Source organism: Lithobates pipiens, unplaced genomic scaffold (assembly GCF_037356315.1).
Source record: "Lithobates pipiens isolate NorthernLeopardFrog02 unplaced genomic scaffold, aLitPip1_a1.2 Scaffold_30, whole genome shotgun sequence".
NCBI lineage: Eukaryota > Metazoa > Chordata > Amphibia > Anura > Ranidae > Lithobates > Lithobates pipiens.
The window spans coordinates 10,996,530-11,020,572 of NW_027507791.1; the positions used below are offsets into that span (position 1 = coordinate 10,996,530).

A 24,043-nucleotide genomic window follows, 5' to 3' on the forward strand; every position below is an offset into this window, starting at 1 on the left:
TACCTGTCGGTGCAAGAAATAACTCCTAAACCTACACCGTCTAGGAGATATTTGCAAAAGACAGGCACCGCTGTTTACAGCGCACTCAGTGTGCTGTTAGTGGCGGCTCCCGTGTGCATGCACGGGAGTGACATCATCGCGGCTTTGGCCAGTCACAGCGCCGAAGCCGTGATTCCTGGAAGTCACTCTGGGAGATATGGAGGAGGGGAACGGGGACCGCTGCAGGGGCTTCAATCTCAGGTTAGTAATTTATAATGAGCTAGTATGCTCTGCATATTCATTTTGTCTTTGTCTTGCAGGATGTTTTTTTTCCAGAGGGTTTACTTCCCCTTTAATTTTACATTGTATTTTTTAAAATGTAACTGCCTACTCCCAAACTGTCATTTGAAGTAAAACACATAGCCAAGTATTATTCTCCTCAACTTTTTATTGTGCATAACTAAAATAAAAAAAATTATACATGCTATCTGCCAATAGAACTTAACCAATAAGTGCATTCTATGCATCCAAAAATACAGTGGAACCTTGGTTTACAAATAATGCAGTTAACGAGCTACTTTTTTTTTTTTTTAAATTCTAACTTGGTTTGTGAGCGTTGTCTTGCAAAACGAGCAGAATTCAAGCTAATGGGCGGTGCAGTACTGAATTTGGGCAGAGGTGCAGGGGCGCTGGGGACACTTGGAATGGTTCGGAGCCTTTTGGAAATACTCTGTTCTGAAGGCTCTCCGGCCCCCCCCCCCACCTTTGGCTATTTGCGGTATTGCATGTAATAGAAGTCAAGGTGGAACAAATTATCTTTGTTTCCATTGACTTCTATGGGGAAACTCGCTTTGATATGCGAGTGCATTGGATTACAAACGTTTTCTTGGAATGGATTATGCTTGTAATCCAAGGTTGCACTGTATACCAAATCAAATCATTATTCAGCCAAAAAATTAAATAAAAGCCTCAGGCATGTGTCCTGCTTCTTAATAGAGGGAGTAAACAATGCCAATAGTTGGTGAAAGCAGGGGTCCGCCCTCCAGCAAGAATTCCGAAAAACATCTGGATTATTCTTCTGGAGCTCCAGCAACAAAGGCATATGACATAATTGGTCACGAATAATAAAGCAACCAATTTTTGGTCCAAGAACTCCTCCTCCTGTTCTTGGACTTGGGTCAAAGCAATAACTCCAAGGACAATAATAAATAACACGTTATCTCCTCCGATTCCGCAACATGTCTGGTTGATGAACGGCCGTTCATAAACGAACTGAAAAGTGAGAATCGACACTCGCCAAACTTCTACTAACACGAAATTAGCAGAAGGAGCCCAAAGGGTGGCTCATGACAATTGATCTTCCTCTTTATCAGCTTGTAGTACATCACTACGTTTGTGTTTGTTGGACGACAATTCCTTGCCGTTTGTATGCAAGACAAGTTCCTGGCCAACGCCCTTCAGGCAAAAGTCTGAGGTTCTGTCTGTGGAAAATCCGATCGTGTGTATGAGGCTTTAAAGCAGCCTGCTCATATGATGTAGATCATAGATCAGGGCAGACAGCTTACACGGACAGTCTGCAAAAGACCTGCATGGCACCCACGACCTAATCACTAGTGCAATCCTTTTCAGGCTCCTAAAACAAAAAATAGTAAATGTACATTTTTGTTTTTTACCCGCATAAAAAAAAATTGCATTTATTATTTTTTTTTATAAAAGGTGAACTTAGCCTGCACAAAGCCATGACCTCAACCCTACTGAACATTGATGCGATGAATTGGAACATCAATTTTGAGCCAGGTTTTCCCATCCACCATCTGTACCCAACTTCACAAATGGCCCCCGAATTCCCATTCCAAAATCTTGTAGGAAGTCTTCCCAGGAGAGCAAAGGGTGTTATAACCACAGAGGGGGAATTATATTGATGTCCATGTTTTTTTTTTTAATGGGATGCCAAGCAAGCGCCTTCATAATGTCATAATAAAGTGTCCTCAGACTTCTCTATTGGCCATACAGTTGACTTAAAGCAGAGCTCCACTCAAAAAGGGGAAGCTCCCTCTCCGTTGCCACATTTGGCACCTTTTGGGGTCAGTTTGCCCCCCCTTCTCCCTCCTTTTCCAGCAGCCAGCACATTTACAAAGCACAGTAGGAAACCAGATGTGAAGCCGCAAGGCTTCACTGCCGGTTTATGTTAGTCAAAATGGCGGCACCAGTGCCCAATAGCAGATTGAAAAATTGGCTCGGGTAAGAACACCACTGGATTGCTGGACAGGTAAGCACCCCAATATTAAAAGTCAGCAGCTACAGTACTTGTAGCTACTGACTTTTAATTTTTTTGGGGGGGGGGGGTGGGGCCTGGAGCTCCTCTTTAACAGTTTCCAGCCTATTGAATTCTCCTTGGACAGTGTTAAATGGTCCTGTGGCCCGTTTCCATCAGCATGCTTTCCAGCAGGACTTTGATACTGTTGTCTACATATGGTTGATACAGCCAACAAGACAGATAGACCATGAGCAGGTCCTGATCGGGAGTGTGCGCTATTTCACTGACAATTGTGCGCTTAAGTGCCATTTCCTTCTTGTACATGTCTGACATTTTCTGCGAGGTTTCATCTGAAAAATAAAAAATAGATTGGCTTACAATGATAACTGTGACAGGACTGCTAGTGCGATAGGGTCCTAAACAATTCCTGTTGGTACATTGAATAGATCTACTTCTACAGTTCTTATCTGGGGGGGGTGCACCTGTTGATGTTCAATTTCTGGCTGCCGTGCTGATCCAACGATCTCTGAATTAATTGATGACATAGAACAAGAATGCAAGTCAAGAGTTCTGACTTTACTGGCTACATGCTTGTTCTGGTCAGTGAATCAGAACGTACTGAAGCCAGAAACAGCCAGGCAACTATCACTTTCATGAGATAGTCTACTGTTCATTTTTCATACCAAATGAGTATCCTGTCATTTAAAAGAGAAGTATGAGGTTTCCGTTTCCCCCCCCCCAGAATCATACTTACCTAGTTGGATGCAGCATCTGTCCCCTGCCGGTGTCTTGTCAAATAGGGTCCTCCATCAGACGCTGTCCCCTGCGTACTGCGCATGCGCAGTACACAGGAGCACAGATTCCGAAAATTGCCGAGGACGAACGGCGCCTGCGCCGTGAGTCCAGGTTCTAACCCCACTATCCAAGTGGACATAGAGTTAGAATAAAAAAGAGCCGAGCGCAGCGAGGCCGAGCCCGAAGCGTGGCGAGCGAAGCTCGCCCGCGAGGGGCCCTCTAAAATTCTAAACCCTATGTCCGCTTGGATAGTGCGGCTACCTCCTCCACTCACGGCGCAGGCGCCGTTCAGCTTCGGAGATTTTCCGAAGCTTCGTCTGCTCCGTACTGCGCATGCGCAGTACGGAGCGGACACATATGGATGGCCGGACTCCATTAGGCAGAACACCGGCTCTAACACTGACAACTGAACGATCAAACACCACAGCTCGCTTGATTCTCAGGGCTCCCTGAGAGCTGGTGACACTTTTTTTTTTTTACCAGCTCTCTGCTCTGCCACCTCCATGCTCACTGGAGTGCTGGGCTGTGGAGGGAGCAGCCGGTGTTCTGCCGAAACTCCAACTTGCCAAAATCTCCAACCACGTCACTTCCGGGCACTCCTGTAGCAATAATTGGAGATTTTGACTGGCTGGCTGTTTTCACACAACACCGGCAGCGTATACACTATGGTACACAACCAGTTAGCTGGTTGGACAGAACACCGGGTAAGGAGGAAAAAAGTTGTCACCGCCTTGGAGGCGACCATGTTGTTGGTTAGTGAGGGGCAAGCAGTATGAGTTGGATGCAGCTGGGCCTTTTTTTTTTTTTCCATGCAAAGGTTGTGTAGCACCATACATGGCTGTATAGTGAAGAAAAACTCAGAAGTGGGGTTGAGCCTTGGTTCACACTGACCTGCGGGAATGAAATTGCACAAGTTCAGCTGAACATGCACAATTTCACTTCCGAATGTCAGTCCCGACTTCAGGGGCGATTTCAGAGACATCTGTGCAGGTTTCTGCACAGATGTCAATAGAAATCGGACACCCCCCCCCCCCCCCCAAATCGCCAAAAGTAGTACAGAACCACTTTTGGGAATCGGTGCGGCGCTGATTGGGACGCCAGCAATTGCCACCGCTTTGACATTTCAAATCGCATCAATGTGAACCAGGGCTGAAGGTTAGCATTTAGGTAGGCGATTGCCACGTCAGAGTGTGGGGGAAACCTTTAAAAGTACAACTTTTAAGAGTCATCCATCCAAACACTAAAGGGTTATTTACTAAAGGCAAATCCACTTTGCGATACAAGTGGTAGTCCAGTCATTGTAGATCTGAGGGGGACATGCAAGGAAAAAAAAAAAAAACAGCATTTTAGCTTGCACATGATTGGATGATAAAATCAGCAGAGCTTCCCCTCATTTCATATCTACCCCTCAGAATTACAGCGACTGCAATTTCAAGTGCACTTTGCACTTGTAGTGCAAAGTGGATTTGCCTTTTGTAAATATCCCCCTATGCCTGTTCTTACCTGATGCTGAAAACACTGACAGACATAGACAGAAAAGAAATGAGAAAATCATGTAATCAGAAATACAAACAATGAACTGCTCACAGAAAAGTGAAGTAGGCCAGGTATGGAATAGTACAGGACAAGGTGTTTCACCACGGCACTGAAAAGCCTCCAGATCGCACACTCCTTTAAATGTCGACGTCAGTTTTTCCATCTTCATTTGTATTTGTTGCTGGGGGTTAAAAAATAATATAAATTATTTGGAAGCATTGAGAGAAAACTGTCAGCTACAGTGCCTTGAAAAAGTATTCACACCCCTTGACATTTTCAAAATTTTGTTGTGCTGCAACCAAAAACGTGAATGTATTTTATGTGATAGACCAACACAAAGTGGCACATAATTGTGAAGTGAAAGGAAAATGATAAATGGTTTTCACATTTTTTTTTTTTTCAAATAAATATGTGAAAAGTGTGGGGTACATTTGTTTGGCGCCCCCCGGAGTCAATACTTTGTAGAACCGCCTTTCACTGCAATTACAGCTGCAAGTCTTATTGCGGATGTCTCTACCAGCTTTGCACATCTAGAGAGGGACATTTTTTGCACATTCTTCTTTGCATAATATCTCAAGCTCTGTCAGATTGGATGGAGAGCGTCTGTGAAGAGCAATTTTCAAGTCTTGCCACAGATTCTCAATAGGATTTAGGTCTGGACTGCACCATTCTAACACATGAATATGCTTTGATCTAAACCATTCCATTGTAACTCTGGCTGTATGTTTAGGGTTGTTGTCCTGCTGGAAGGTGAACCTCCACCCCAGTCTCAAGTCTTTTTCAGACTCTAATGGCGCATGCACACGACCAATTTTTCCAGTCGGAATACCAACACCAAACACCAACACAAACACCGAACACCAAAGTCCGATCGTTAAGAACGCGGTGATGTACAGCATGTACGACGGGACTAGGAAAAGGAAGATCAATAGCCAGTAGCCAATAGCCTCCATCTCATACTTGCTTCAGAGCATGCGTCGTTTTTTGTCCGTTGGAACAGGATACAGACTAGCGGTTTTCCCCTTAGGAATTGGTTCATTTGGAAATATGTAAAACGTTCTATTCCTAGGTACGTCAAAATTTTCGCAATAAAAAGTCCGATGTGGTATACATATGATCGGAATATACGATGAAAAGCTTCAGTTGGACTTTTTCTGTCGGACATTCCGCTCGTGTGTACAGGGCATAACAGGTTTTCTTCTAGAAAAAAACAAAAGGAGTGAAACTTGCGCTTGGTAAAAAAATAGAATAATTGATATGGAAAAAATCAATGAAGAAAATAGCAGCTGAGCACAAAAAACCAGATACTAGGTCCAATAAACAGAAATATAAAAAAAATATAAAAAAAAAGAAATATAAAAAACAGTGCAGCGCTTAATGTATAACACGTGACTGAATGTAGTGAAACAATAAATCAGGGAAAGAAACGTTCAAAGTTAATGTTTTCAAAAAGTAAAACATCAATAATAAACAATACACATGTGCATAATGTGCAATAAACAAAAAATGGGCTATTGAACCAAAAAAGGATCAAAAAAAACTTTTAGAAGGAAAAAAATATTGTTTAAACTACAGCTTAGTGCTGTGAAGCACAACCTAGTGATTAAGTGAGAAAAACAAACAACAAAAATGAAAAATAAATCAAAACAAATCCCATGCTTTGGATAAATGAAGTGATTTACAAGGCCTCATAAATGTGAAGATATAAGTTCATTGGGTAGAACGTGAATGGAACTTTAAAGATGAACGTGAATGAAGCTTTAAAATTGGTCCCAGGTGTCACTGGTGTAGGTGCTTGACCACGTAAATTCTTTCACTCTACAGTTTAAGTAAGTAATAAAGGCTTACCAGAGCCACCTTTAGTGTGCGCAAATACGAACTCCCCAAATGTTGGGATCGGACAAGATCGTTCCTCCGACACTCCTCGTGTAGATGGATGACTCGAATCACCTTTCCGGATAGGAAGGTAAAAAATGACCCACACCTTCGGGTGCTCCTTGAACGTCGTCCGTTCCGGTCCGTTCGAGAAAAGTTGGCGTGTCACCAAATGGATGAGAAAGAATTGGGAATTAGGATTGCCCTTTATTTGGCCCCATCCATCTTCCCATCAACTCTGACCAGCTCTCCTTTCCCTGCTGAAGAAAAGCATCCCCACAAAATGAAGCTGCCACCACCATGTTTCACGGTGGGGATGGTGTGTTCAGGGTGATGTGCAATGTTAGTTTTCTGCCACACATATCTTTTTGCTTTTAGGCCAGAATGTTCAATTTTGGTCTCATCTGACCAGAGCACCTTCTTCTACATGTTTGTTGTGTCCCCCACATGGCTTCTCACAAACTGCAAACAGGACTTCTTATGACTTCTTTCTTTTAACAATGTCTTTCTTCTTGCCACTGTTCCATAAAGGGCAGATTTGTGGAGAGCACGACTAATAGTTGTCTTGTGCACAGGTTCTCCAACCTAGCTGTGGCGATCTCTGCAGCTCCTCCAGAGTTACCATGGGCCTCTTGGCTGCTTCTCTGATTAATGTTCTTCTTGCCCGGCCTGTCAGTTTAGGTGGACGGCCATGTCTTGGTAGGTTTGCAGTTGTGCCATACTCTTTCTATTTTCGGATGATGGATTGAACAGTGCTCCGTGAGATGTTCAAAGCTTGGGATATTTTTTTATAACCTAACCCTGCCTTATACTTCTCCGCAACTTTATCCCTGACCTGTCTGGTGTGTTCCTTGGCCTTCATGATGTTGTTTGTTCACTAAAGTTCTCCAATAAACCTCTGAGGGCTTTACAGATCAGCTGTATTTGTACTGAGATTAAATTACACACGGGTGGACTCTATTTACTAATTAGGGGACTTCTGAAAGCAATTGGTTCCACTACTAGATTTTAGTCAAAGTAAAGAGAGCTGAATACAAATGCACACCACACTTTTCACATTTTTTTTGTTAACAAGTTTGAAAACCATTTATCATTTCCCTTTCACTTCACAATTATGTGCCACTTTGTGTTGGTCTATCACATAAAATCCCAATAAAATACATTTACATTTTTGGTTGTAACATGACAAAATGTGGAAAATTTCAAGGGGTATGAATACTTTTCCAAGGCACTGTATCTTTATTTAACCATTTGCTGACAGGCCTATACCAGTTTTACTGCTACAGGGTGACCATTGTGCACAGGATCATGTACATATACACAATATTACCAAAAGTATTGGGACTCCTGCCTTTAAAAACGCACATGAATTTTAATGGCATCCCAGTCTTAGGCCTCGTATACACGGTACGAAAATCAGAAGGGAAAAGTCTGAAGATGAGCTGTCTGTGGATTTTTGAATCGATAGTACGGTGCATTCGACAGACAATTTGACTTTTACATCAGACAAAAGCTGGATCTGCAGGCTATAACGTTTTTGTTGGATGTGAACTCAACATCTGATTTTTAGATCATCAGTGCAGAAATCGTCACACAAAAGTCGAAAGTACAAACACACATGCTCGGAATCAAGGAACGACTGGGAAATCTGAAGACTGAATCCGGTCTTGTAAACTACCATTTGTAATCTAGAATTAACATTCGTGATGCGGCAACTGATGAAATGTCAAAATGCAGCGCACATTCTCACCTTCTTTAACCACTTCCCGACCGCTTCACGTAGATATACTGCAGCAGAAGGGCATGTACAGGTAGATTAACATACCCGTACATTGCCCTTTAAGAGGCGGCTTGCGGGCGCGCTCACTGGGAGCTCTGTGACTGCTAGTCCTGCGGACTCGATGTCCGCGGGCATACCCGCGATTGTCTCACGGTGAAGAAGAACGGGGAGATGCTAATGTAAACAAGCCTCTCCCCGTTCTGCCTAGTGACACTGTCACTGATCACCGCTCCCTGTAATCGGGAGCAGTGATCAGTGGCATGTCACACACATCCCACCCCCCACCCCCCCCCCCAGTTAGAATCACTCCCTAGGACACACTTAACCCCTACAGTGCCACCTAATGGTTAACCCCTTCACTGCCAGTGAAGTTTTTACAGTAATCAATGCAATTTTTTTTAGCATTGATCGCTGTATTAATGCCAATAGTCCCAAAAATGTGTCAAAATTGTCTGATGTGTCCGCCATAATGTGGCAGTCATGATAAAAATCACTGATCCACCAGAGTGTATTATACCAAATAAGACAATTGAGAATAGCCCATTTACACTTAGGTCAAACGAGTATATGTTTAAGGCTCAGTTTGTTGTTAAATATCTTTGAAAACCGGTTATGCCTTAAGGAATAAGCTTCGGAGACATGTATTGTTACAAAACGTTCATGTTTTTCCTTACCAAGAATGTATGCAAATATGTGATGTTATGCATGCTGTACTTATTACTTTTAATAAACTTCTTCTGCAAAAAAAAAAAAAAACGCTGATTGCCGCCATTACTAGTAAAAAAAAAAAAAAAAAATCAATAAAAATGCCATAAAACTATCCCCTATTTTGTAGACGCTATAACTACAAGTGTTTATAATCAAAAAACGCTTACTGCGATTTTTCTTACCACAAATATGTAGAAAAATACATATCGGCCTAAACTGAGGAAAAATAAATATTTTTTGGGGCTATATGCCCACAATGCCACAGTGATGTTTAAAAACAAAAAAAATGTCAAATACCACCAAAAGAAAGCTATATTTGTGGGGGAAAAAAAATTATGTCAATTTTGTTTGGGAGCCAAGTCGCACAACCGCGCAATTGTTAGTTAAAACGACGCAGTTCCGAATCTTCTGGGGCTGAAGTGGTTATAGTGGAAGTAAACCCTGATGGGTTTTACTTCCTCTTTGTTTCCCTGCAAAGGTAAAGCATAATGGGCTACTATGCATCACTAATACCTCGTTTCCACTGAGCGGAACGGTTCGCTACACTATTTTGAGTGTTTCCATTATAAAAGCGGCCAATACAACCGAACTGGTCAGACTGACACCGCAACAATGATCGCCACAATACGTGCCCCCCGGGGCGAGCGCATCAGCTTGATATCCTGGCAACGTCCGGTCAGGATATCGCAACCACTTTGCTGCCTGCTATAAGGTGGATGGCAAGTGGATAAAGATGGATGACTTTTCAGAGTGCAGCTGTCCGGATTCTTCAGATTTTCCTCTATATGTAGCTATGTTTATTGAAATAAGAGTATCCCCGCGCTATCATATATAAAATCTAACTACCAATTAAGAGTGGGTTGCAGCAAAACACCGACAGAGGTATAGACCCTACCACTGAAAAGCATAAAAAAAATCTAATAAATGGTGCTGCGCTCCCTTAAAAATTAAATTTAGTAAATAAATTAATCTAAAGTGTCTAGTGCTAACAATTAATTATACATATAGCAACCAGTGAATTCTAACCCAGCTAACGTGACCAATCGTGATCAGTGATTAAAGTGTCTTGTGCTGCAATACAATAAACATATAATATATGTGCAATATTAAAATATCTAGTAATACATAAATTCAAAATCGCATGAACCAGTGGAGGTATATAATGCAGGCAAACCAATACCTCACAAAATGTAGTTGATATAGCAAACTATATTAGCATATATGTGAATCACGCAGTGCAATTCAAACAAAATAAAAAAGTCTCTTAAAATGCAACATAATATAAAGTGACATGTGATCCGTAAAGTGCTTCTCCAAATAACAGGTGCCAGCAAAAACACACAGTGTGTACACGCTCTTGTGTCTCTTCAGTGTCCCACACACATCGAATAAGGTGGCCCCTTACCTTACTGCTGTAAGGCAAACAGCACACAGAGGACAAGATCTCAAGCAATCCAAACGGTGTACCCCTAATTCCAAATTAAGGGTCTCGTCCCCATATCAGTATGTTATAATGGCAGGATCTCACAAAAAAGGAAAGGGAAGGCTCCAATAGTGAAGTACATATATACTCTTTAATTCTTAAAATCAGCAAAATGGAGAGGTACTCACAAACAGTAAGTCAATAATTCGCAAAATACACACAGCCGAGCGTTCCGTTCGTGTCTCGGGCGTGACTTCCTGTATCCAAAATTCCTCCTATTCCGACACGTATCGTCATGTGTCACATGACTTCCCTGATGAAGTCATGTGACACATGACGATACGCGTCGGAATAGGAGGAATTTTGGATACCGGAAGTCACGCCCGAGACACGAACGGAACGCTCGGCTGTGTGTATTTTGCGAATTATTGACTTACTGTTTGTGAGTACCTCTCCATTTTGCTGATTTTAAGAATTAAAGAGTATATATGTACTTCACTATTGGAGCCTTCCCTTTCCTTTTTTGTGAGATCCTGCCATTATAACATACTGATGTGGGGACGAGACCCTTAATTTGGAATTAGGGGTACACCGTTTGGATTGCTTGAGATCTTGTCCTCTGTGTGCTGTTTGCCTTACAGCAGTAAGGTAAGGGGCCACCTTATTCGATGTGTGTGGGACACTGAAGAGACACAAGAGCGTGTACACACTGTGTGTTTTTGCTGGCACCTGTTATTTGGAGAAGCACTTTACGGATCACATGTCACTTTATATTATGTTGCATTTTAAGAGACTTTTTTATTTTGTTTGAATTGCACTGCGTGATTCACATATATGCTAATATAGTTTGCTATATCAACTACGTTTTGTGAGGTATTGGTTTGCCTGCATTATATACCTCCACTGGTTCATGCGATTTTGAATTTATGTATTACTAGATATTTTAATATTGCACATATATTATATGTTTATTGTATTTCAGCACAAGACACTTTAATCACTGATCACGATTGGTCACGTTAGCTGGGTTAGAATTCACTGGTTGCTATATGTATAATTAATTGTTAGCACTAGACACTTTAGATTAATTTATTTACTAAATTTCATTTTTAAGGGAGCGCAGCACCATTTATTTGATTTTTTTTATACCTATGTTTATTGATTAGCGTGAGCCAAACCCTTTCACATGAAACCAAAAATGATTCATGGGTTATGATGTTGAAGTACATACATAGTTAATTTTCAAAAAAAGCTGCGCTAGAAAATGACCCAAAAAATATTTGTGAAAAATAAATACAATAAATAAAAATAAATAAATAGAGGAATATATCTAACAATATTTAAGCAAAATATAATCCAAAGTATGTGTATATTAAAAAATTAGTCCATATCACCATCTACACCAAAAGATTATGTTATATAATGAATATATTCTTTTTGATTGTAGTCTCCACCGTGTAACACACCACACCGGTAAGAGAAAAGGTGTCCTCAAAGATGCAGAGACAGATTTCCACCACCAATATTACTGCCGCTTACCAGCTAGACTGGTCCCATCACAGAGACCAGATATGGCCAAAAGAGAAACACTCCTTCTGCGCATGGACCACCAGGAAGATAAATCTCAGTTCAGGTGTTTGGAAAGGTCCTACGGCCACACCACTCATTGCCTGGCACATACAGAAACAAAAAGGGTCGCCATAGTGTAGTAAATTCTTAAGTTTAATAAAATAGATAAAAGGTTGCACTTATATCAAGCTGAAAAAACAGTTCGCTGTGTTACAAACAAGTTTGCCGGCCGGCTTCGTAAACGCTGCCCGTCGCTTCCGGGTTCAGCGTGGAACGCGGTGACGTTTCTGTATGTGCCGGGCAATGAGTGCTGTGGCCGTAGGATCTTTCCAAACACCTGAACTGAGATTTATCTTCCTGGTGGTCCATGCGCAGAAGGAGTGTTTCTCTTTTGGCCATATCTGGTCTCTGTGATGGGACCAGTCTAGCTGGTAAGCGGCAGTAATATTGGTGGTGGAAATCTGTCTCTGCATCTTTGAGGACACCTTTTCTCTTACCGGTGTGGTGTGTTACACGGTGGAGACTACAATCAAAAAGAATATATTCATTATATAACATAATCTTTTGGTGTAGATGGTGATATGGACTAATTTTTTAATATACACATACTTTGGATTATATTTTGCTTAAATATTGTTAGATATATTCCTCTATTTATTTATTTTTATTTATTGTATTTATTTTTCACAAATATTTTTTGGGTCATTTTCTAGCGCAGCTTTTTTTGAAAATTAACTAGGATTTGTTTTGTGGGTATCTCACTTATAAAGTTGCTGCTGCACTCACGGTATAATATTTCATATAATTTATTTGTCAATATTTTATTCAAGAATAGCGCTGTATTTTTTTGGGTTACATGAAGTACATACATACCATGCTTTCCAATATGTCCACCAGTTCTGAGCACTTCTTTTCCAGCTCCTCTTTATCCTTAGCACTCTCATTACCTTGTAAAGTATCATCTACTAACATCTTCTCATACGATCTGTAAGAAAAAGGATTCATGGAGATTTATGCATGATACACATATAAATGCAGTTAATGATTTCTCAATGGTATGACTATGATTAGCTGTGTTCAGAGCCATTCAATATATCTACATTTAGTGAAAATAGAATTCTGCGCCTCCAGAATCCAATTAAAACTTAAACACGGGGGGCGTGGCCTGCAGTAGGACGCTCTTTCTGTGAGCTCCGGCTGCCCCTTATCCGTTCTTTTATCCTTGCGGACCCCATCGGATCCTTCACCCGGTGAACAGCACTATCTCCACCGGGAGCACCGTGTGCCCGAATGTCGCCGCCGAAAAAGTCCCAGGGAGCCCTCGCGAAGCTGGGAAGGTTCCGTGCTGATGCTCCGGACCTCGTGGAGGAAGATGGCGTCGCTCCGGGCCCGGCTGCTGACAATCCTCCTTCGGGCGATACAGGGCGCATCCTTGAGGCTGTAACCCTCTGCCGCACTTCCCTCACCTCCAGGATCGAGGAGGTGAAGGTCGACATCTCCCTCATTCGCCAGGACCTGCATAAGCTACGCGAGAGGGTCGGGGAGACGGAGCGCAGGCTGGGCCAGGTGGAGGATGACATCCCCCCCCTCCAAATATCCACCGAAAGAATGCAGCACCAGTTATCCGCTGTCCTGGCTAAGCAGGATGAGCTCGAGAACAGGATGAGACGTTCCAACCTTCGTTTTGTGGGGCTACCTGAGAAGGCAGAAGGCAATGACCCCCCAGCATTCCTAGAGCGTCTACTGATCGCCAACTTTGGTCGTGAGGCCTTCTCACTTACCTTTGCGGTCGAGCGTGCCCACCGCCTGGCCTCTAGACCCCCGCCTCTTGGTGCTCCACCACGCACTTTTATCGCGAAGATGCTTAATTACTGCGACCGGGACGCGGTTCTACGCCTCACCAGGGAGAAAGGTAACATCCCCTATGAAGATAAGCGTATCGCGGTGTTCCCAGACTTTTCTGCGGAGATCCAGAAAAAGAGGGCTCAATTCACGGAAGTCAAGCGACAGCTCCGCACCCGCCACCTGGTATACGCCATGATGTTCCCTGCACGGCTCCGTGTAGTGCGGGATGGCAAAGCTCACTTTTTTGAGGATCCCTCGGCTGCCCTTTCCTGGCTGGAACAACGCCCGGATGATGCCCCTGTTTGACTGATGGCCTCCGAGCGCCTTGGCCCTGTCTGCAATGTTTCCATATGAAGGCCGGCTTCACCCCATGCAGTGAGTAACTTTGCACCTCTGCTACCTTCTCCTGTTTTGCTGGCCCCCTCCCTTTCCTTGATCCCTGGTTGCCTCTTTCATGCTCCTGTGTGCCTCTGCTCAACATTTGCATGCCCATGCTTCAGTCGCATGTTCTCCCTTTTGTTTTGCTACACATGGGTCCCACCGTTCCCTAGACATTTTGGCAGCCGGGAAAATGGACACCGGTTTTGACTGAGACTTTTCCATGCCGTGTCCCCCTACCCGGCTGCACAGCACCGTTGACTCTTGTTCGCCCCTTCCCCCGTCTGGGAATGTGTCTGGCCGTTCTCGCCCTGCGGATCTGGATTTTCCTCCTGCGGCCCGAGATGGCCGGGCACGGCCCCTCATGTCACTCCAAGGTGTGTTTCCCTGGCCGGCCCCAGTACCCCTGTGGTTAGTGGACTACTGTGTGTTTTGCCTGCCTTGCCGGTCCAGTGTAGGCACTGTTCTGCTTTATTTTACCTGTTTTAGTTTCAGTTTAATGTTTATGCACCATGCTTTTTTTGTTTGTATTCTCTAATTCATGTCAGCTAATTGTCCCTTTGCTTGCCCCCGCGCCCTCATTACTGCGGAGGTTATCCCTGACCTTGGTATCTGCTGATCGGGCAGCCCCTGCGCAGGGTGGTGGTGGCGTGGCTGCCTTAGCTGCTTTCCCTCGCAGGGGCTCCTCGACGGGGGTCGCTGGGTCTTTGAGGCCACCTTTTGTCTCCTTATTCCTGAACTGCACCTTCCAGTCGTTATGGCTTCCCTTAAGGTAGTCACGTGGAACGTGCGTGGCCTGCGGGAAAAATCAAAGAGGGTCGCGGTACTCTCCCATCTTAAACAGATGCGGGCTGACATCATGGTACTTACTGAGACACATATCACGGGTCAGTTACAGCTATCCCTTAAAAAACCTTGGGTGGGGTGGATGTACCATGCCCCCTTTACTAGTAATTCCAGCGGGGTAGCTGTCCTTGTAGCCAAGTCCGTTCAGTTCTGCCTTCACGATTTATGCTCTGACAGGCGGGGTCGCTATTTATTTCTGCACATCACGGCAGGGGGTCTTGAATTTTTGCTATTAGCTTTTTACATTCCCCCACCCTTCCAGTTTGAGGTCCTCCAGCACGGTGTTAATTTTATGTTACGGCACCCCACGTTGCCGTCGCTATGGTTGGGTGACTTTAACTCCGTAGTGTCCCCTGCCTTGGACAGACTCACCCGCTCCCAAGCCCCCTCCTCTCCCCCGGATCGGACCAGGTTCGGCAATTTCTTAGCCGAGTTTGCTCTGACGGATGTCTGGAGGTATAAACACCCCTCTCGTAGGGAGTATTCCTGTTTCACGCCAGCGCGTGATGCAATGTCCAGGATAGACCTGATTCTGTGCTCCCCTACCCTCCTTCCGTGTCTTTTGGATGCGGGGATTGGGACTAGGGTCTTGTCTGATCATTCGCCGTGCTGGGCTCGGCTCCGCCTGCCCTCCGCACCGGCTTCCCGCTTGTGGAGGTTGAACCCGTTCTGGCTGACGGCTCTCCCTGATTTGGAGGCTGTCCAGAGGGAATGGGTTCATTATTTTCAGACAAATGCGGACTCTGCACCATTCGGGCTGGTTTGGGAGGCTTTTAAATTGCATGCCCGTATGTTTATGTCCACACGCATTAACCAGTTTAAGAAATCCTCGGGGCTCGCTATCCAGCAAGCTGAAAAGCTGCTGGTGGACCTGGAAGGCGCATTTTTGGCACATCCCACCCCCTCCAACTCCTCTAAGCTAAGGCTGCAGTCTAGGCTCACTGACCAGTTACACCTGGATAGAGCGGGGAGAAAGTTTTTTTTTACCAAACAAAAAGTCTATGAATATGGGGAGAGGGCAGGGGGTCTGCTGGCTTACTTGGCTCGCCTGGATCACGGCCCCCCGGTTGTGGTCCAGCTCATATCTGCGGCGGGAATCACGCTGTCGGATCCACAGGAGGTAGCTCAGGAGTTTCGGCGCTTTTTTGCTGACCTGTACACTTCTGAGGCCTCCGGCTCCTTGGACGACTTGCGTGCCCTGCTGCAGACGGTGGATTTCCCTACCCTCACCGACTCGCAGGTGGAGCTTTTGGAGGCTCCTATTACCGAGGACTGCATAGCGGAGGCTATAGCATGCTTGCCACCTTCTAAGGCCCCGGGGTCAGACGGCCTCCCCAGGGAGTTTTATAATCAGTTTCAGGAGACCCTACTCCCTAGGCTCCGCCAGCTGTACGATCACATTTTTGACACCGGTGTACTCCCCCGCTCCATGAGTGAGGCGCTGCTTGTCCTAATCCCTAAACCTGGCAAGGACCCTCTCTACCCTGACTCCTACCGCCCCATCTCGCTCCTACAGCTGGACGTGAAGATTTTGGCCAAAATTCTCGCCCTCAGACTTAATAAGGTGATACTCCATCTCATACACACTGATCAGACCGGCTTTATGCCCCGCAAAAACACGGCCTTCAACTTACGCAGACTGTTTATGAATCTACAAGCTTCCCATGACAATGTGGGTACTAGGGTGGTTGTTAGTCTGGATGCCGCAAAGGCGTTTGACTCGGTGGAGTGGGGGTATTTGTGGGAGTGCTTACACAGCTATGGCTTTGGCCCTAAATTTGTGCGCTGGATACAGCTTCTCTATCAGGCCCCCACTGCCCGAGTTCTCGTCAATGGTCAGATCTCTAGTCCCTTCCCCTTGAAACGGGGCACCCGCCAGGGATGCCCCATCTCACCCATGCTGTACGCGCTGGCGGTGGAGCCCTTGGCTCTGGCCATCAGAGCACACCCGGATATCCACGGTCTCCGCAAGGGCCAGCTGTCGGAGGTACTTAGCCTCTATGCGGATGACATGATGCTATATCTGGAGGATGCCGGCCCCTCCTTGGCGGCGGTTTTGGAGGTGGTTGGTCGTTTTGGGGCTTTTTCGGGTCTTCGCATTAATTGGTCTAAATCACAAATTCTCCCTATCGACCTCGCCGCCCCCACGTGTACGCAGGCCTCATTGCCTCTCGAGCGCACGGACCGCATTAAGTACCTCGGCATTCACTGCTCTCGTTCCCTCACGGACTACATTAATCTCAACCTCGAGCCCCTTTTTCACCTGTTGAAACGGAAGACCCAGGTTTGGTCCAGGCTCCCTCTCGGGGTCATGGGCCGCTTGGGTCTTTTCAAAATGATTCTCCTCCCCAAACTCCTGTACGTTTTTTGGCATGCCCCAATCCGTATACCGTCGCGGCTATTCCGTGATATGGAATCGATCCTTAACTCCTTTGTTTGGGGCTCTTCCAGGCACAAGCTGGCCTGGCAGACCCTCAAATGTCCGGTCCGTCTTGGCGGCGCTGCGCTTCCCGACCTAGAGACGTATTACCTGGCCTCTCAACTCTCTCATTTTTACTACCTGAACATGCATGACAAGCTGAGGTACTCCCTCCTGGTATGCACCTCGGTGGCGGATATCATTGCGCACCCCTTTCAAATCCTTTTTTGCAAGCATAGAGCTAGCCCTGTTACGAACTGCCAGCGTGCCATGATTGCGCACCACTGCCGAGTGTGGGGTGTGGCGCGGTCTAGGTCCGGGGCACCCCCCCTGCATGCACATACGCCTCTCTGGGATAACCTTGATATCCCAGAGCTGCTGGGAATCCCGGATTATAAACTGTGGATATGTAAAGGGGTTATCTATGTCTCTCACTTCTACACACTTCAGGGTATTAAGACATTCCAGGCACTTAAGGACGAGTTTGGCCTCCCGAATCAGGTGTTTTTCCGTTACCTTCAGGTCCGCCATGCCCTGCAGGCTCAATTTGGGAATTCGCCTCCGATCCTGGAGTGTACCCCCTTGGCGGGCCTGGTTTTTGGCAATGACTCTTATAAGCTTACGTCCACTATTTATGCACACCTCCTTACCCCTCGGGCTACGGCCCACGCATATAGTCTCAAACCTAAATGGGAGGTTGATGTTGGCCCGATGGAGGATGAACAGTGGGGAGAGATACTATCGGTATCGGCGGAGGTGTCCCCTAAAATGTCGGACAGGTTGACGCACTTATACGTGCTTCACCGGGCCTACGTCACCCCTGGGCGGTTATCTAAGTACAGACAAGGATTTGACCCTGTATGTCCCCGTTGCGGCGATCGGGCCAGTACATTTTATCATCTCATTTGGTCTTGCCCCCCCATCCAGAGGTTTTGGGCTCAGATAATCCAGTTCCTACATGACCATATGGGGTCCCCCCTCACGCTCTGCCCACGACAATGTATACTCGGTCTCCTTCCCCTTCAAGATGAAAGTAAATATCTTAGAATATTCTTACAGGAGACCCTCTTTGCTGCCAGGATGCAGATAGCCAGATTGTGGCTTAGACCTGATCCCCCAACGCTCCAACAGTGGATGAGAGCTGTTAACCAAACTCTACCCTATAAGAGACTCATTTATGCCAACCGAGGTTGCCCTATGAAATTCCATAAGATTTGGGATGAGTGGATGAATAGTCCTCATTGCTGCACGGGATAAGCGTTGTGTGTAGTTGGTGGCAATAATCCCCCTTGATAAATTCGCCTTGAGACTCTGTTATATGTATATGTGTATTACCTGTGGTCATGCTACTATGTACACTGTATTTTCTAGTCAATTCTGCTTGACGTGGACTGTGTTCTTTTTCATGGTGCTTGGCGCTTGTTGCGCCTTCCCCCCCTCCTCCTTTTTTTTTTGTTTGAGTATTGCTCTGTAGTCTTTTTTTTTTATGTATGCTCAATAAACTTTACTCTGGTTAAAAAAAAAACTTAAACACGGCTATACTGAAGTACATACAGATAAGCCGGCTTCCACTTCCAGACCAGGCCTTTTCTGGAACTGTTTATTTACATGTAACAATCAGTATTTTTTGCTAAAATATTACTCAGAAACTGATGTCAGTGCCCAGCAGTGACACCTGTCAGTACCTCACTATCAGTGCCACCTGTCAGTGCAAATCGGTGTCGCCTGTCAGTGCCCATAACAGCCACCTATTAGTGCCCATCAGTGCTGCATATCAGTACAGCCTATTGGTGCCCATCAGTGCACATCAATTCTACACATCAGTGCCAACTTATCAGTGCCCCTCAGTGAAGGAGAAAAATGATTTTTTTTTAACCAAAACAAAGAAAAACTTTTTTTTACCCCGAACCTTTTTAGTTTGGCAAAAAAAAAAAAACCCAGTGGTGATCAAATATCACCAAAAAAAAGCTCTATTTGTGGGGGGAAAAAAAATAATAAAAATTGCACAATTGTCGTTCAAAGTGCGACAGCGTTGAAAGCTGAAAATTGTCCTGGGCAGGAAGGGGCGAAATTGCCATGTATTGAAGTGATTGTAAAGTCTGTTTTTTTAAATAACAAACATGTTATACTTACTTCCTCTGTGTAATGGTTTTGCACAGAACAGCCTGGATCCTCCTCCTCCTCTTGGGTGCCTCTTTGCTTCTCCTGGTCCCTCCCTCCTATCGAGTGTCCCCACAGCAAGCAGCTTTCTATGGGGGCACCTGAGCTGCAGCTCCGTGTGGTTATTCAGACACGGAGCTGCCGTTCGGCCCCACCCGCTCTTTCCCCTCATTGGCTGACTTTGATTCAACGCCACAGGAGCCAATGGCGCCTCTGCTGTGACTCAGCCTATTTGGAGGGAGATTCCCGGACAGCCGAGGGATTCGTGGACATTACTGGATAGAGATGGGGCTCAGGTACTGCTGCACACAGAATGCTTTTTATCTTAATGCATGAAAAAACAAAACAAAAAAAAAACTTCAGCCTTTACAACTCCTTTAATAGAACAAGCTGAAGTTAGAAGCCGATTGGCTCCCATGCACAGCTGCCCCAGATTTTGCACTCTCCAGTTTTAGTAAATCAACCCCATTGTGTTCTGCTGGTAGGGAAGGCTCCCCGCCAGCGGGATACAATAGCGGAGGAATTCTTCCATCAACAATTACTGTTTCCACCTGTGGAAGTGCAGTTGCTCCAGAGCTTAGTAAATGAGCAGAAGCTCTGCTGACTTCCATCATCCAATTATGTGCAAGCAAAAATTATTTTTTGTTTTTCTTGCACGTGATTGGGTATTCTTTGCAATGCGGCGATTTACTTCATGGAACAGGCAATCACATGCATCCAAAATGACATAAATGGGACTGCCTGCATGCAGAAGCATGGAACACCTGTGCATCCCTGTGCAGGCAAACATGGCCCTTACATGGGTGTACACAACATATTTGTAAACCTCAGACATGAAATATAAACAAGGCATAGCCCTCTCTAGTGTGTATTTGTCTCAAGCCAGAGCACTAATTGGCATTCCTGTCTGCTGCTTCCTTTCTCTGCTATCAACATGAATGACTTCTGACAAGTTTTGCTGACACCAAGAGAAAAATGGTGACGGGGGAGGGGCCTCCAGCACACAGCCTTTGACAGCCGCAGATGTGTTCCTGTATAAAGGGTTGGGTGGGGTGTCGCTTCCCTCCAATCAGCTCTGAGAACTCCACTCACTGAGCTTTGCAAAGTGTATGACATCAGCTCCCCACCAGCTGCTTTCTGAAAGCTCAGACAAGCTGCATCAATTCTGGATTTTGAATGGCTGTAGAGGAGAGAGGCAGCAGATAAACAGGTACAACTTATGTAGGAGGATTTGTTTCATCTCTGTGTATCACCTGAGGCCGGTCACTGCACTGGGTATATGTGAAGATTTATTATCACTTTAGGTGAACTTAGCCTGACGTGTTCACAGGACTTACAGGTTGCTTATTCTCAAATTGACGATTTTGCTCGCCGCACCAAATGCGCTGTCATTAAGGTTTTCCCACTTCAGCATCAAGTTGTGCCAGTCTGCAGCATTGTCTTTGACCTTCCTAGCGCTGCCCGTTAAAACCGGCTTCTTAGGTGTGACACAGCCGGGGCTTTTACCTGCAGAGAAGAGAAATATAAAGAGGTTACTGGCTAACTTCACCATTCCATAACTCTTCACCATTCCTTCCACTCACACCAACAAGGAGGTGCCATTCCTTCCACCGACACCAACAAGGAGGCGCCATTCCTTCCACCAATACCAACAAGTAGACGCCACTCCTTCCACCGACACTAACAAGGAGGCACCATTCCTTCCACCGACACTAACAAGGAGGTGCTACTCCTTCCATTGACGCCAGCAAGGAGGCGCCATTCCTTCCACCGACACCAACAAGTAGACGCCACTCCTTCCATGACACCAACAAGGAGGCACCACTCCTTCCATTGACACCAATAAGGAGGCACCATTCCTTCCAGTGACACCAACAAGGAGGCACTTTCCTTCCACTGACCAGCAGTAGGAAACCAGTCCTCTTACTTGCATCAATGGGACATTTTTCTTAATGGTTAACATATGATCATAACTTACAATTGGAAATCATCGCTCACAACTCTGTTTTCACTGCGTAATCTCATCAATCAAAATATGATCCTATTCATAAGTATCTCACTGCTGCAGATCGATGCAAAAAATCAATAATATTCTGCTCTGACTCAGTTTAACCCTTTTATGCCTAAGCCTATTTTTTACATTTGATGCTTACAAGATAAAATCTGTATTTTTTGCTAGAAAATTACTTAGAACCCCAAACATTATATATTTTTTTTTTTTTAGCAGAGACCCTAGTGAATAAAATGGCGTTGCAAATCTTTTTTGTCACACAGTATTTGTGCAGCGGTCTTTCAAACGCAATTTTTGGGGAAAAAATACACTTTCACGAATTTAAAAAAAGTAAACAGTAAAGTTAGCCCAATTTTTATGTATAATGTGAAAGATGATGTAACAAGTAAATAGATACCTAACATGTCAAGCTTTGAAATTGCGCACACTGGTGAAATGGTGACAAACTACGGTACCTAAAAACCTCAACAGGCGACGTTTAAAAAAAAAAAATTAACGGTTACAAGGTTAGAGTAACAGAGGAAGTCTTTTGCTAGAACTATTGCTCTCACTCTGATGATCGTGGCGATACCTCATGTGTGATCTGAACACATTTGCGGGCACAACTTACGCATGTGCTTCCTTTTTTCTTATTTATTTTATGTATTTTTTTTTTTACATTGTCCTTATAAAAATAAAAATAAAGATTCATTTTATTGCTGTCACAAGGAATGTAAACATCCCTTCTGACAATAATAAAAAATATTTTGATTTTGTATCTACAGTACAGTTGTGCTCATAAGTTTACATACTCTGGCAGAATTTATGATTTATTGGCCATTTTTCAGAGAATATGAATGATAACACAAAAACTTTTCTTTCACTCATGGTTAGTGTTTGGCTGAAGCCTTGTATTACCAATTAACTGTGTTTACTGTTTTCCAATCATAATTACAACAGAAACTACCCAAATGACCCTGATCAAAAGTTTACATACCCTGGTGATTTTGGCCTGATAACATGCACACAAGTTGACATAAAGGGGTTTGAATGTCTATTAACCACTTAAGGACCGAGCCTCTTTTTGAGATGTGTTGTTTACAAGTTAAAAACAGTTTGTTTGTTTTTTGCTAGAAAATTACTTAGAACCCCCAAGTATTATATATTTTTTTTCCTAACACCCAAGAGAATAAAATGGCAGTCGTTGCAATACTTTCTGTCACACCGTATTTGCACTGCGGTCTTACAAGCACACTTTTCTTTTGGAAAAATACACTTTTTGAATTAAAAAATAAGACAACAGTAAAGTAGACAGCATGCGCTGTAGACAGCGGTGCCTGTCTTTTGCCAAATATCTCCTAAACCGTGTAGGTTTAGGAGATATTTCTTGGACCTACAGGTAAGCCTTAATCTAGACTTACCTGTAGGTCAAAGTTGTCTGTAAGGGTTTACAACCACTTTAATAATCTCCATGACCACCGGACGGGGTTTTTTTTCCTCTCACTTCCTGTTGCTGCGACACCAGGATATAAAAAGGAGGGTTGTCACAGACAGCAACTAAAATATTGTTAGAAATTGTGCAAAAATGGAAATCTTTGGGTTGGAGTTGGGCTTTAATTCTCCTAGTAGAATGAATAAAAATCCATGTTCTGTCTGTAGTACCCATCTCTCCTATAGAAGTCCACAGAGCACAGCCAGCCATAGACACCCCTTCCAGTGGCCATAAGGGCGCACGGGCACCGCCCCCTCTCTATATGACTAATGGATAGATTCATTCATTGCATGAATCTATGCCGCCCTGCCACCCCCCTTTTCGGGGGCAGGGCGCCCTGAATTACAGGGGCAGTTTTTTTTTGAACCACCTGATTAGAGCCATAGGCTCTAATAGGCATCAAAAAAGGTGATCTGCGAGCGCCATGCTGGGCACTCGCAGGTCACTGAGCTGTGTTAGAAAAGCAAATTAATATTCGCTTTCCTAACACTAAACCGCCTCTCCACCAATCAGATGCTCGGGTCTCTTACCTGTCACCTGATTTCCTGAAACGACCGACAGGCGCCGCTATTGGGCACCTATCAGAAGCAGAGGACGGGAGATGAGGACTGCAGGAGGTGCATGGAGGACCCGCTTGTCGCAGCCACACCAAGACAGGGTAAGTGCCGGGCAAACGGCGAGTGGGCGGGGTCAGTGGCAGCATATGATGGGCACAGTGGCTGCGTTTGATGGGCACAGTGGCTGCGTTTGATGGGCACAGTGGCTGCAATTGATGATTTGTTTTCAAAAAAAATTTGCGCACCCCCAAAAATTTTGATCACCAGCCACCACTGCCCCCTTCCCTCTCCCCTCTCCGCGTCTCCCGGGTCACTTACTCTCCATGACAACAGCCTGAGCGCGGAACTCCCCTGTCAGTACGGCGCGGACCGCCCACGTGACCCTCCACAAACAAACAGCGCTTCCGCCTTCCGTTTGGGGACAGGAAGAGCGC

At 44.9% G+C, this 24,043-nt stretch overlaps 1 protein-coding gene across 1 annotated transcript; it reads right to left on the reverse strand.

The window, feature by feature from the left end:
- Positions 1-409: 409 nt before the first annotated feature.
- On the reverse strand, positions 410-24,035 carry CINP (cyclin dependent kinase 2 interacting protein). The gene is made up of 5 exons (XM_077463701.1): positions 23,928-24,035; positions 20,908-21,076; positions 12,796-12,907; positions 4,619-4,748; positions 410-2,586 (listed from the first exon to the last, which is right to left on the reverse strand). The coding sequence occupies exons 1-5, from the start codon at positions 23,932-23,934 to the stop codon at positions 2,384-2,386; spliced, it is 621 nt and encodes a 206-aa protein (XP_077319827.1). The 5' UTR covers positions 23,935-24,035; the 3' UTR covers positions 410-2,383.
- Between the last annotated feature and the right edge of the window lie 8 nt (positions 24,036-24,043).

What these genes read in the sequence shown, in the direction of transcription:
- CINP (XM_077463701.1), bottom strand. An exon ending in AATTTGAGAATAAGCAACCT is followed by an intron (nt 12,908 to 20,907) that starts GTAAGTCCTGTG and finishes TTTTTCTTACAG; the next exon opens with ATCGTATGAGAAGATGTTAG. An exon ending in CTGGCCTACTTCACTTTTCT is followed by an intron (nt 2,587 to 4,618) that starts GTGAGCAGTTCA and finishes TTTATTTTTCAG; the next exon opens with ATGAAACCTCGCAGAAAATG.